General features: G+C 50.8%; 1 protein-coding gene across 1 annotated transcript in view; it reads left to right on the forward strand.

The window, feature by feature from the left end:
- The window catches only part of LRRC36 (leucine rich repeat containing 36), an 82,435-nt gene extending 69,206 nt beyond the window's left edge, over nucleotides 1-13,229 (forward strand). Inside the window, exon 14 of the mRNA XM_073307307.2 lies at nucleotides 11,661-13,229. Within this exon, the coding sequence (XP_073163408.1) occupies nucleotides 11,661-11,763 (103 nt within the window). The 3' untranslated portion in view covers nucleotides 11,764-13,229. The remainder of the gene's footprint in view (nucleotides 1-11,660) is intronic.
- The last annotated feature ends 203 nt before the right edge of the window (nucleotides 13,230-13,432 follow it).

A 13,432-nucleotide genomic window follows, 5' to 3' on the forward strand; every position in this document is an offset into this window, starting at 1 on the left:
ACCACAAGGTGAGAGACTGAGGGAAAGGACACTGCCCACTGTACTCTGGGGTGGGTGTTCTGCTCATGGTCATATGTTTTCGAATAATGCTTGTGGGGATTTCCCAAATTAATGCTGCATTCCTTCCCCTTTTAGTTAGGGTGACCAGACAGCAAGTGTGAAAAATCAGAACAGGAGTGGGGGGGTAATAGGCGCTTATATAAAAACTTATATAAAAAAAATTATATAAAAAAATATCGGGACTGTCTATAAAATCGGGACATCTGGTCACCCTACTTTTATTAAAAGTTTTCTTTTCCAAACACAGACTCAGTGCTTGCAAGAGGGGAAGTATTGCCTCTTAGAGGCATCCAGGGGTGGAGTGTCATTTTCCCAGATTACTGGGTGGGGGCTTGATCCGGTTTTGTGTTGTGTTGTCAAAAGGAACCTCTAGATATTGAACCTGGCCCTTGTTGCTGACAACTCCACGGCTGTCAGATGTGTTGCACTACAATAAGGTTGCCACCAGTCTCAAATTTCACAAGTCGGTCCCTAAATTCAGGAGGCTGTCCTGTCCTCCTGAGACCCAGATAGGCAAAATGACAATTTGTTGTATAATGTGTGAGAGCATTCCCCTCCAAAACACCGTGTAGCTCAGGAGAAAGTACATTACACTGGGATCCAGGAGACCACCTCTCATTTCTCTCACCGTCACCATTTCTGATGCGACAACACTTACTGTTGTAGGAGGCAAGAAGGAAATATAACTTCTGACATAGCTGAGAGAAGAACCCAGGTCTCTACTAGCAGAGCCAATCTCAGCCACTCTGCCTTGCTGAAAGACTGCTGAATTGGTACTTGGCTAGCCCGTAACCACTAGACTCCACTCCTGGCCCAGAGCCAGGACCAGAAACCCAGCATGCCTGTTAGCTAACATCCTAGCGCTGACAAACAGTTGTGTGACCCGCTGTTAAAACGTGTCACAAAGTGGAACAGGTTCCACAGGAGAGTTTGAGTCCAGACCCAAGAGCCCCAAAAGGCCAGTGATTAGAGCACTCACCTCACAAGTGCATTGGGTGGGGGCTTCCTTTCCAATCTAAATAACCGAGGTCACCTCTTGGTACCTAGGCCAGGGCTACACTAGGAAATTAGATTGGTATAACAACATCATTCAGGGGAGTGAAAAATCCTCACCCCCTGAGCAAGGCCGTTAAATCGGCCTCATCTCCAGTGTAGACAGGCGCTGTTCTTCTCCGGAAGGTAGTGTACCTACACCAATGGGAGCCGCCCTCCTGTCAGCATAGGTAGCGGCTACAGTAGACCTGCCCATAGGGTCACGGCTCTGCTTATGGGTGAAGCGTAATGAATAGACTTTAAACAAAAACAAATCTCATTAACTGGGCTGGCACCTGCAGCTGTGGTCACAAAGGCCTAGCCAAGCATCACCTGGCGAAAGAAAAACGCGAGGGAAGAGCTGCAGGCAATGTGGGTTTACAAAGAGCTGCTCAGAGCGTAGGAGAGCTTGCACTGGCAAGTGGGCTGGAACTAAGCAGGGCTTTTCAGGCAGGGCGCCAGGGAAAATTACAGGAAACTAGGGCGCACAAGGAGCTAATGCTGACACCGAGCTAAAAGCCTTTCCGATCTCTCAGGGGAGAAGGAGTGCTGCGGTGTAAGGAGGGGCTGGAATCGGCGATGACGTGTCAACAGCTGAGGCGTGTGAACTGCTGCCTGTGAGAAGGAAAATGAAGGGTCCTGGTCCATCAGGAGTGGAGGAGCCTGTTGCCAAGGTTACACAGCAAGGAGACTGATGCTGAGTGGCTGATGAAATTGGGCAGAGCCTAATCAGGATGGGGCCAGCCAGCTTGGAGAATGACAAACAGAAGTGCAGCCTGAAAAGCCTTGTTTGATATGCCGGAGCAAGCTCTCCTCTGGCCCCTTCCCCTTGTCTCAGCACCTTGGTGCCCTGCACAGTGGCCAGGCGCATCATTCCTTTTTGTGTGTGTGGCGGATATAACATGCTCAGACTCACTCTGTGACCTTGTGTTACATGTGAAATATTCAGCTACTTAAATGCTGCAGAACCATCTCTCTGTGGTTAGCAGGGATTGGATGATGGCCAAGTGCGTCCTCTGGCTGTCCACCCACTCATTCTTTATCTTAATCTTTGCTTGCCCACCAATGTGATTTTTGCATCCAGCTGCTACATTAGCATCTTTTTCAGCATCTGCTGCAATTTCTTCTGCAGTGACGGCTGGGAGGTTCTCCCAAGAGGAGGCCCTAGAAATGGGATTGCGGTAGCAGCTCAGATAATGCATCAGCCATTTCAGTATGTTTCAGAATCCTGATGTGTGTGCTAAGATGTTAGCATAAGTCCCTCCCTGAGATCCAGGCGTTGCAAGACGCGATATTGGGTTTTGGTCTAAGAACTTTAACAAGGGCTTTATGATCTGTAACTGAAGTAAACGTCCTCCCTCGTAGAAACTCAGGGAATTTGCTAAGTCCAAATATACACTCAGAGATTCAATTTTATCTGCGTGTATTTTTTCGTTACATTATATAAGGTTCTGGAAGTAAAACTGATTGACTGACTGTTACGTCCTATCCAGTGCGAACACTTGTGTGTTCACAACACGGAAGAAGGCAAGGACACGTGGGATGGGTTTTAACCAGGCCATAAATGTATTAGTCTTATTATGTCCACGGCTCCCCCGTTGGGGGACAGCCCAGAGCAATCACTCGCACCTCATTGGTCTTTTGCCAATTCTTAGGGCTCACACCATAGAGTGAGCCAATCATCACACGAGGCACCTCCACTCACGCACTAACATCCCTCCCCCTTTTGGGAGTTGAGGTGAGAGGGGACCTCGTCCCCCAGCCAGCACCACCATCCAATGCATTGGTGGGGCGGTTCCCTCCAGGTAGTGCCCTGGCCCATGGTTTGCATTTGCCTCCAGGGGGTTCGACACAATGTCCCCATGCTCTCGGGATGCCCACTATGTTACCTTTTTGGATCTAGAGTCCAAAACAGCGAGTTTCTGCACTGGGCACCTGCCACAAGGAGGAACCAGCATCAGCTTGGCTGCCTCCACCCCACCCCGCATGAGCCACCTAGAAGTTCAGCCAATCCAATACCAAGATCATCCAGGAAGAGAACTCTGCCCCTAGATCGGAGAGGTGCACTCCATCCTCTTGATAAAAACTCAGCCGCATTGTGGGCTGATAACTGAGCCACCTCAGGACTCCAGTCAATACTTTCCAGTTGGCCTTCCTATGGGCCCTATCCACATTTTTAATGGGTGGACTGCAGTCCACCATACCCTGTGGGCTAGTGTCTCCAACCATACTGTCCCCCACACCAGGAAACATGGCCACCAGCAGGCCAATATCCCACGTAGCCTTCCAAATCAGCTGCAGCCTGCAGCCCATGCTCACGTCATTCTTCCCTAAGTGGATAACAGTGATGCCAGTGTGTCCTCATGGGGCACCAGCCCACGCAAAAGATGCATGAGCTGGACCCAGCACAAGCCCTGTCTGCTGTGCCAAGACAAAAACTGCATCCACCCCAAGGCCAGTTGCAAGACCCTTGCTGAGTTACACCCTCTCCTGGGAGCTCAGGGCACAGTGCTGTGCCCGCAAATCCATATCCCCAGCCACAGGCATGCTCTAAGAGTCTATACCATAGACATAGTTATACTTACGGCCCACCTCCTGCATTGACCTCCCCTCAGGCAACTGCGCGTAGGACTTATAGGCCTCGGAGCACTCACACCCTATAGCTTGGACCTCTGATGCCCCCAGACCCAGCTAGGTAGCTGCTGTTGCAGCCTCTCTATCAAACAAGTGGGAGCTGTACTCTCTCGTGGCAAACCCAGGAATGACAGCCCTTCCCTAAACACTCCCACAAACCGGAATGTGGTTAGGAAGGAGCGGTCCCTCATGCAGAAACAGGGGACCCTCACTGACTCACATATGCCTGCAGTGCCCGTCCAGGCCCCAGGCCCCATTCACCAGAGTGGTGCAAAGCAACAGTCTTGCCAACCCCAAGTTGATCAGTTTTTGCTCTGCAGACCTTGAGCTGTAGAGTCCTGTAGTTTGAGACTCCACCGCAAAGAGTCTCCCTTGGCAGAAGGGAACCACTCATTGACTCAGAAGGCCCCGAAGAAAACCAACAGAAAGCCTGTCTTGAAGAGTACAGCCTCACCACCAAATGGTAGACCTGAGGAAGAGCCTCAACTTATTGCCTAAGAACCTGCAAAGTCACTGGCTTCCTGACATTATTCTCTGTCCCGGCAACTTGTGACCCACAGACCTTCAGTCAAAAGCCACCCTGGCTAACCGGTTAGTGATAACTAGACCATGAACTGGTAAATTTGGAGTTCTGGTCTAGGCCAGGTCGGTGGTAGAACCTCAGGCCCCCCGAGAAACCCCTCAATGGGTGTGGCACAAGGGCTCCCTTGGCTACTTCTAGCAACCAAGATTCCACAGGGCTTCCAGCATCTGTTCTGGTGCTTCCTTGGCCTCCAGTGCCACTGCTCAGAATCTGTTGCCATACAATCGAGAGCGCATCATCTGTGCTGTTGGTAAGCCCAGGCACATGCTTGGCAGTGGAATGAAGCTAGCATGCACATCTCTGTCTGCTAGCATTAATTGTTAAACACCTCTAGACAGAAGAGAGCTTTGAGAGCAGTAGGCCTGGTCTACACTACAAAGTCAGGTCAACATAAGCTGCTTTGGGTCAAACTAGTGGGCATGTGTCTACACTGAAATTTGTGTCCCACCAATGTAAGTGCCCCATTGTGCCACCATAGTCACACCACCTCCCCGCGCGGTGTAGAGCCATGGTTGATGTATGGAGCTCTATGCAGAGCACGTGTAGACATTGCTTTACTTATTTCAACCCTAACAGTCCTCCAGCCACTGTCCCACAATGCCTGACACTGACCACTCTGGTCATGATTGGGAGCTCCGCTGCCCAGGGGTCACGTAGACCAGAAGCCGCCTCCCTCTTAAAAATGTCTGTGAATTTTTGAAATGCTGCCATTTCCACAGCTGGTTCAGAGCTGTGCCTGCAAGCCTCTTCTCCCCACAGACCCAGGACATGCACAATCTCCGGTCTGCTCCAGGCAGGAGCATGACAGCTGCATCGTGCTTTGGAGACGTGGCTCGGTCTCATGAGCACTGAGGGACAGAAGTAAGGGCTTGTCCACATTTAAAACATAGCATCTGTCCCACTGCAGCACTTCAGGGAAGACGCTACCTATGCTGACAGGCGGGCTTCTCCCCTCGGTGTAGGTAATCCACCTCCCTGAGAGGTCGACCTAGTGCTGTCTACACCAGGGGTTAGGTTGGTTTAACTGCGTCGCTCAGCGGGGGTGGGGGGATTTTTCACACCTCTGAACAATGTAGTTATACCGACCTAATTTCCAAGCATAGACCTGGCCTAAATCAGGGGCTACCATGTTTCTCCATATCCCCAGCGTGACAGAGGTTCTAGCATTGAGGTGGCTCCTTACCTGACAAGCAGAGCCGTTGTAGCTCTGTAAGTGAGGGTCCATTGGAGTGGAAAGTGTGAGAAGGGTCCTTCTGCCAGATGATCTCTGTCTTCCTACCCCGTTGTCTTGGCTCACCTTGGGAGAGCAAGTTGTCAGAGTAGTCATTTGCCATTCAATTGCAGATGATTGCCCTACCCCAGCTTGTACATTAGAATTTAAAAGGCTGCATTCTCATGGACAAAAACTCCTCCTCTGCAGGGAGAGGCACAGAGATTAAAAAGGAGAGGAGCTTGCTATATGGGTGGAGGGGAAGAAGAAATAACTTTTATACTGTAATCTCTCTCCTCAAGTTTTGTAGGGACTGTGGGATTCATGGACACAGCCAAGCTGACCAGAACTCAGTGGAAAATTATGAGCACAGGGTGCTGAGGCGTGGAAATTTCCCATCTTTGGGGCAGGGCAGACAAGATACAGTCTCTGCAATCCAAGGTCCTAACCCCATTAAGGAAGTTTGTCCTAACGTAACTACATAAGTATGCAAACCCCTAACTAAAGTGAATCAGTCTGAAGTGGGGCTTTCACCCATTGAACTGCTGTAGGACAGGACCACGAGTCTACGTTTGAAGTGAAAAATGGACGCTCCTCACTAGGTGTCTGGTGAGATCAGTCTTGCTGAGCAATCTCAGAGGGACAAAGTCACCAGCAGCATCAACCCCAGCATGCTAGCTATGGCCTGGGAGTGGAGGGTTCCATTTTCACTTCCCAAAGTGCCAGTTTCTCTGTTGGGCAGAGGTATAAGCTGCAAGCATGGTTAGTGCCCCACAGGAGATTAGGGGTGGGCACAAGCATGTGGCATGCTGACACAGAAAAGGTCTCTGTACAAGGAGACAGATGGGACAGCTTTTAGCCCAGTGGTTAGAGTACTGGCCTGGGATGTGAGAGACCTAGGTTCCGTTCCCCCCTCTGCCTGATCTGAAGAAGGGATTTGCGTAGGGATTTCCCATCTCAGGTGAGAGCCCTAACCCCTGGACAACAGTCAGTCAGCCCCACAGCCCAGTGGCTAGCACACTCATTGTAGAGATGGGAGACCCCTCTTCAAATCCTTTCTCCTCGTCAGGCAGAGAGGGGAATTTAACTGATGACCCCCAGATCCTGGGTGTGTGCCCAACCATGGGCTAAAGGTTATAAGGGAGGCTGCTGCCCCCCCCTCACACGCCAACCCCCTAGGTTGTGAGGTGTGTTCAGAGCACACCTAGCAGATTGGGCCCTGTGGGCAACACAGGCAGGGTGATGTGTCGTTTGAGAATCCCACTGCAGCTTGGGCAGGGTATGTGTGTCCCGGTGCCTGACAGTGGCTGCAGGGCACATGCCCAGCGGCAGAAACTCAGGTGCAAAGGGGACTTTTACAGTGAAATGTAGGTGCTTAGGGAATTTAGGCACCTTTAGAGTTAGGCAGCCACTGAGCAGGGGTTTTGTGAATGCCAGTGGTGCCGAAGTAAGGGCCATACGTCCTGGGCCCCTTTGTGACTCTAACCCCGCTGTGGTGCTTGTTGACATCAGTGGGAGCTGCTGGGTGCTCAGCACTTTTGCAAACAAGGCTGCTTATTTAGGTGCCTAGTTATGGATTTAGGAGCCTAGCCTAATGCTTCCAGTTTTGCAGATCTCGGCCTTCATGCTTGGAAGGTGTTGGAAAACGCAGAGCACCATTTCACACAGATACGTGCTAAGTATTGTTGCTAGTCTGCTCAAGTGCCAATGGACATTTCTCAGGCCAAACCCAAGCTAGCCCTCTTCTAACAATATTGGACTTGCTTAGGTAGACATTTTCCATACTTAACCAGGGCTGAAAGGATCTAAATTCTGCTGACATTCTTCGGCACAGTTATTTTGGATCCTGCTTCTGTTTTCTCTGGCAGAGGCCTCAAGCCCTCCACATCAATCACAGGACTCAAGTCACTTCTGATGAGAAGGCACAGTTCTTCCGTTTTCACCTGTAATCCAAGTGTTTTATACAGGGCCGGCCTTAGGGGTGGGCCACCTGGGTGGCCACCCAGGGTGCCCAGTGGTCAAAGGGGTGCCGTGCAGCAGCGCAGAGGTGCGCGCTGCCTATGTAATGTCAGAAACTGCTCCCTGGGGGTCACTGCATGGGGGGCGGGGGGACACCCAGATTTCTCCCTGCTTCCTCCCAGCCGAGGATCATGGGAGGGGGGCGAGCAGGGACACTGAGATACTGCTTCCCCGTCCAACGTTCCTCCGTGCCCCCCAGGGGGCTGTGAGGGGGGCAGTGAGGAGCAAAACCAAGCGCTCCCTGCATCCAGGTCACTTTCCCCACCTGGGCTGTGCTGTGAAGCAAGCATCAGGAGCTGCTGCTCTCTGCCCTCCCCTTACACAGTCCAGGTGGGGAAAGTGACCTGGATGCAGGGAGCCCTGACTTCGCTCCTTGATCCCCCTGCCCAGCCTCCTAGGGGTGCGCAGAGGAGCAGTGTTCCAGGGAGGGACCAAGCAGCAATGCCAGCTGCTCCAGGCATCCAGGTCAGTTTCTCCATTTGGGCATGGGGGGGGGGGTACAGGGGTTAGGGGTGAAGGAAGCACAGTGCAGGGGTTGGGGTTGCAGGAGGGAGGTGCATGGGTTAGGGGTGCAGGAGGGAGGTGCAGGAATTGGGGGTGCAGGAAGGAGGTGCAGGGGCAAAGGTCCAGGGGCAAAAGGGGAGTGGGGAGCCCATGGGGCGCAGAGGCAATGGGGGGTGCCATGCCCACAGGGACCAGGGGCACCAAAATACAAGTTCATCCAGGGCACCATTTTCCCTAAAACCGGCACTGGTTTTATAGCCGTTTCAGCAGCTTCCTCACTTGTACCTCTGAACACAACATCCAGATACCAGAGTGCTCCAATTAAACCCAGTAGTAATCCGGTGTATCCTGAACTACATCTGGGGCACGAGTTACTCTGTAGGGAAGCCTGTCACAGTGCACAAGTCCGCAATGGACATATGAGGAGAAGCTTTTGAGATACTTGCACATATTCCACCTGTTCCCCTCCTCCCCCCACCAACTTGGCAGGCAGATTCGAGGCTGTTGGGATTTGATATCATTCCACACCCAAGCCAGGTAACCCATAGTCTCCATGGGGCTGGCCTTGTTTGGCATCCGAGCATCCCTGCTAGATCATAGCCCCCATTTAGTTCGCACATTCAGTCAGACGTTGCCTCTGTCAGATGTCCTTGTCGGCTGGTGCTACAATTCACAGTTATGTGACCTTCTCTGAAGCTAATAAGATTTAGTCTGAGCTTTCTATTTATCAGGACTGAGTCACTGTAACAGTTCCCTCACCAGACTCACTGCATCCTCCCATTCACAATCCTGCATGTTCCAGGCCCATGAAATTCCTCTCTCTGGTCTGTCCTCAGAGGATGGAGCAGAGCAATAGGTCAAAGAAACTGACATGGTTCATACAGACACTAAACGTATTGCCTCACCCACCTAGGGGCAGTTCTGTCACTTCCTGTTGGAGCTTTGCGGGCTCTCACTCCTGACACAGAGATTCGTAGATTCATAGATTCCAAGGCCAGAAGGGACCATTGTGATCAACTCATCTGACCTTCTGTGTAACACCGGCCAGAGACCTGCCCCGAAATAATTCACATCTGAGCTGGGGCTTTGAAACGCCAGCTTCACCGAATCAGGGGAATCAGGGATGACAAAGGCCTAGCCAGTTCCATCTATCATATTCCCTTGGGGTCTGGGAAAACCAGAGACTTTATTGTTACTAATTCTTCCTGTCATTATCAATGTCTCTGACTCTCCATCCTGCAGGCTCCCTCGCAAGTATCACTCCAAGTCACTGCACGCACTACTGGCCTCCGCACAGTGCTCTCTGGGGCGCAGAGGGACGAGACCAGAGTGACCTGCTGCCCGCCCTTGCTGTGACACTTCAGTTTAGACACTACCTTCTCCCGTGGGAGGGAGTACCCCCCATCGGTGTAGGGGATCCCCCACCTCGCCAGGCAGGAGCTAACTCTGTGTGCACAGGGACTTAGGTCGGCTGAACTATGCCGCTCAGGGGTGTCAGTTTTTAAACTGATTCATTTTCTAGTGTAGACCAGGCCACCGTGATTTTCTAGGCGCCTAAGGCTTAGGCGTGGCAACGCTGAGTGAAACCGCAGTGAAGTCTCTTTGTGAACCTAGCCTGGATGAGGGCCTGGTCTACAGTACAAAGTTAGGCAGATGCAAGGCAGCGTACGTCGACCTGGTTGTGCATGTGTCTACACTTAGATTGGTCTCCCACTGACATAAGCGCCCCGTTCCGCTTACTTAATAACACCACCTTCTCCCGCGGCGCAGAGTCACAGTTGATGTAATTAGGCAGAGGCAGTGTGAATGTAGACACTGCATTACTGATGTCGACCCTAACTGTCCTCCAGCAGTTGTCCCACAACGCTCCACACTGACTGCTCTGGTCATCACTGTGAACTCCGCCATCCAGGGGTCGCAGAGGCTGGCAGCCCCTCCTCCCATTTAAAGCCCCCTGAATTTTTGAAATTCCTTTTCTTCATTGCCACACCTGGCAACTCTCCATTGTTGTGTGCAGCTGCCCAGTTGTCGGTGCTGGCTACACACCCTGTGGAGTACAGAGAAGACATTGGGTCTCCTGGGCCTGTGGGGAGAAGAGACTGCAGGCAGAGCTCTGAACCACCTGTAGAAACGTGGGCACCTACAGGCTACGACAGGGACCAGCAGCAGGGTAGGGCGAAAGCCACGGAGCTGCAGCAGGCGTACCAGAAGGCCAGGGAGGCCGGAAATCAGTCTGGTGCTGAGCTGCATGCTCTTCTCAGGGGAGATACCACCACCCACAGCACCGTGCAGACCTCTTAGGAGCCAGAGTCACAGGACCCTGCCGTGAACAGTGAGGAGGTGGTGGACAAGGAAGAGAGGAGGAGAATGGGGGACAGGAGACCAGGGGATCCAGCTGTGCAGTGAGTCAGTACCTGTTTTGGATGCCACCGCAGCCCAGTCAGTCCCAGCAGCTGAGCCTGGGCAAACCCGATTCCGGGGAAGGAACCTCCAGTGAGTATGCCGTTTAATTTTAAATGACAGGGATGGCAAAGTAGCAGGCCACATTGTTTGATTTATCGTTAATTGACTCGTGCTAGGAGGGGCAGCAGCACAACCAAGAGAGGTGGAGTTGCTATCTGCTTTGCAGTCTCCTGTAGAGTGAGGTGGGGGGGGGGGCTATCCAGAGCAGTTTGTTTATGCACATGGGGGCGTCCCTTGAATCCTCCTGAGAGATCTCCGTGAAACTTCCATGGAGGTTCTCTGCAGTCCTCTGCTGAAGGTTTCTAGGGATGGCAGCCTTATTTCTTCCTCCGTGGCAGGACACTTTGCCACACCACTCCGTGATAACTTCAGCAGTGCCTGCAGTTACTGCAGTACAGGCTAGCAGCATATGGGCCCAGGCGGCTTTGGGACTGTGCTCTCTCTGCCTGTTACCCGCAGGAGTGAGATATCAGAGAGGCTGAGGGAACTGGGGATGTTTGGTCTACGGAAGAGAAGAATGAGGGGGGATTTGATAGCTGCTTTCAACTACCTGAAAGGGGGTTCCAAAGAGGATGGCTCTAGACTGTTCTCAGTGGTAGCAGATGACAGAACGAGGAGTAATGGTCTCAAGTTGCAGTGGGGGAAATTTAGGTTGGATATTAGGAAAAACTTTTTTACTAGGAGGGTGGTGAAACACTGGAATGCGTTCCCTAGGGAGGTGGTGGAATCTCCTTCCTTAGAAGTTTTTAAGGTCAGGCTTGACAAAGCCCTGGCTGGGATGATTTAATTGTGGATCGGTCCTGCTTCAAGCAGGGGGTTGGACTAGATGACTTCCTGAGGTCCCTTCAAACCCTGATATTCTATGATTCTATGATCAGCTAAAATCACCACCGCCTGTGGAAAACGGTGCCGATATTCAGTGCCATTGCCCTATGCTACTGGACTCATGCAACCAAGCAATTCCCTCCTCATTTCCCCAGCCTGGCAGGCCAAATTCACCATGACTGGTGCTGTGACTGGCGCCGTGCACAAGCAATTCCAAGCAGAAGCCAGAATGTAGTGCTTAAAACTTTAGGGGAGTGAGTTCAGAGTCTTAAGTTTCGCTTTCCATAGTGAATACCCTGACAATGGTACCTCTGTGTGTTTTATCTGCAGCTGCTGCCATTGCGGCCTTCAGGGTCTCCCCTTCCACACCTGTGGAACGCCTGAGCCAGATAAGGAGGAAAAAGAAGAGGACTCAGGAGGATACGTTCAATGAGATCCTGCAAGCCAGTGTTGCACTGGACAATGAGCACAGGGCCTGGAGGACGAACAGCCTAGAGAAGGATAGAGTGGAGAGGAGAAAGGCGCAGGAAAAGGAGAGAGAGATGCACCAGCACATACTGGGGCTTCTCAGACAGCAACACAGATGCTACAGACTCTGGTGGACTTGCAGATTCAACAATCCCATGCTCACCTTCCTCTGCAGCCCATTGAAACCTTCCTATACCCCTGTCGTGCTGCCTGGAGTGGTTTACGACGATGAGTGCCAACCGCAGGGAAGATTGTCAAAAGAAGGGAAGATATGCCAAAACTGGGGGCATGTTCTAAAATTAGATTTCACCAACCCAGTAACAAATATGAACTCCTGGACCACTGTAGCAGCCTTACCATGGAGTCCACTTGGGCTCTCCAGTCTATCTTGTCATCCAGGCAAGCTGGACTTGGTGATAAATGGTTACTTACACCAAAAATCACAAAATATTCACATTGCTCCCAGTCCCAAGAGACCAGTCACTTACCCCAGGCCAGTTTGTACCTTAGATCTCACACCAAAGACAATGCTGGTAGCCAATTAATTAAGGATTTATTAACTAGGAAACAGAAATGAGAGTTATTTACAGGTTAAAGCAGGCTACAGATGTACACAGTCTATGGTTCCAAAAGGTGACAAAGATGTAGTTGTCTGTCAGCACTGAATGTTTTTTCAGGGCTAACCCAGGGTGACCCTGGAGAGCTCTCCTTTTTGTTTCTTAGCTTCAGCCCTTCTAAGAGTCCAAACAAAAAAGAGAAGAAAAATCTTCATGTTAGCTATTTTTATTTTCCTCATCCAGCATTCAAACTGATGGAAGAAGGCCTTCTGCATGTACTTCTCCATGCATGTATGGGGCAATTAACAAGACTTGTGTTCTACAATGGCCCACTTACATTTGATAGTCCTCCTGGATGGACAAGTGGAGCCACTCTTCACATCTGAGTTCACAAGTTCAGAGCAGGCATTTTAACAATTATGAAACAAACATATTTTACCTTATGGCATGGAATACCGCCATTACAAGTAACATTCATGCATGTGGCAGCTTGCAAGCATTTTATAGAGTCTAAACACACCCTTACAAGGGTAACACCCAGCTTGATCAATATTAACAGATAGGCGAGCTGGTCTGGTTTCTAGCTACGAATTTGTCAGTGCTCAGCTCATGCCTACAGACTTGGCAAGAGCAGGCATGGGTTTACCTGCATTACAACCCCCTCTCAATATTCAACTTAAAATCAAGGGTCGTTGAAGGACATTAAAGACACTCACAGCTTCACACATGCTGACCTGTGAAAGCCATAGTTGGCATATGTGTAGCTGAAAGGGACATGAATGTTCTTTCCCCTTCATAAGTTCTGTTCTCTTAATTTCTTACTGTTTATTACATTTTACATGCATTTGTTTTTGAATTTCCCAGGTTTTTCTTTCTGTGATTTTGTAACAGAATAAAATTGTATTACCTGGAACATAATTCATCTTTATTCGTACACAACATATGCTGGCTGGTGCTCAGCCGTTCTGAAGGCAGCCGATTACCTGTTCCTGCCCAGTGTCACACAACTCATTCACAAACAAAATTAATAGGTTCATTGACATCCCTACATATTCAGCAACCACCGCATGATTCACA

The sequence above is a fragment of the Lepidochelys kempii genome, chromosome 12 (assembly GCF_965140285.1).
Source record: "Lepidochelys kempii isolate rLepKem1 chromosome 12, rLepKem1.hap1, whole genome shotgun sequence".
Taxonomy (NCBI): Eukaryota; Metazoa; Chordata; order Testudines; family Cheloniidae; genus Lepidochelys; species Lepidochelys kempii.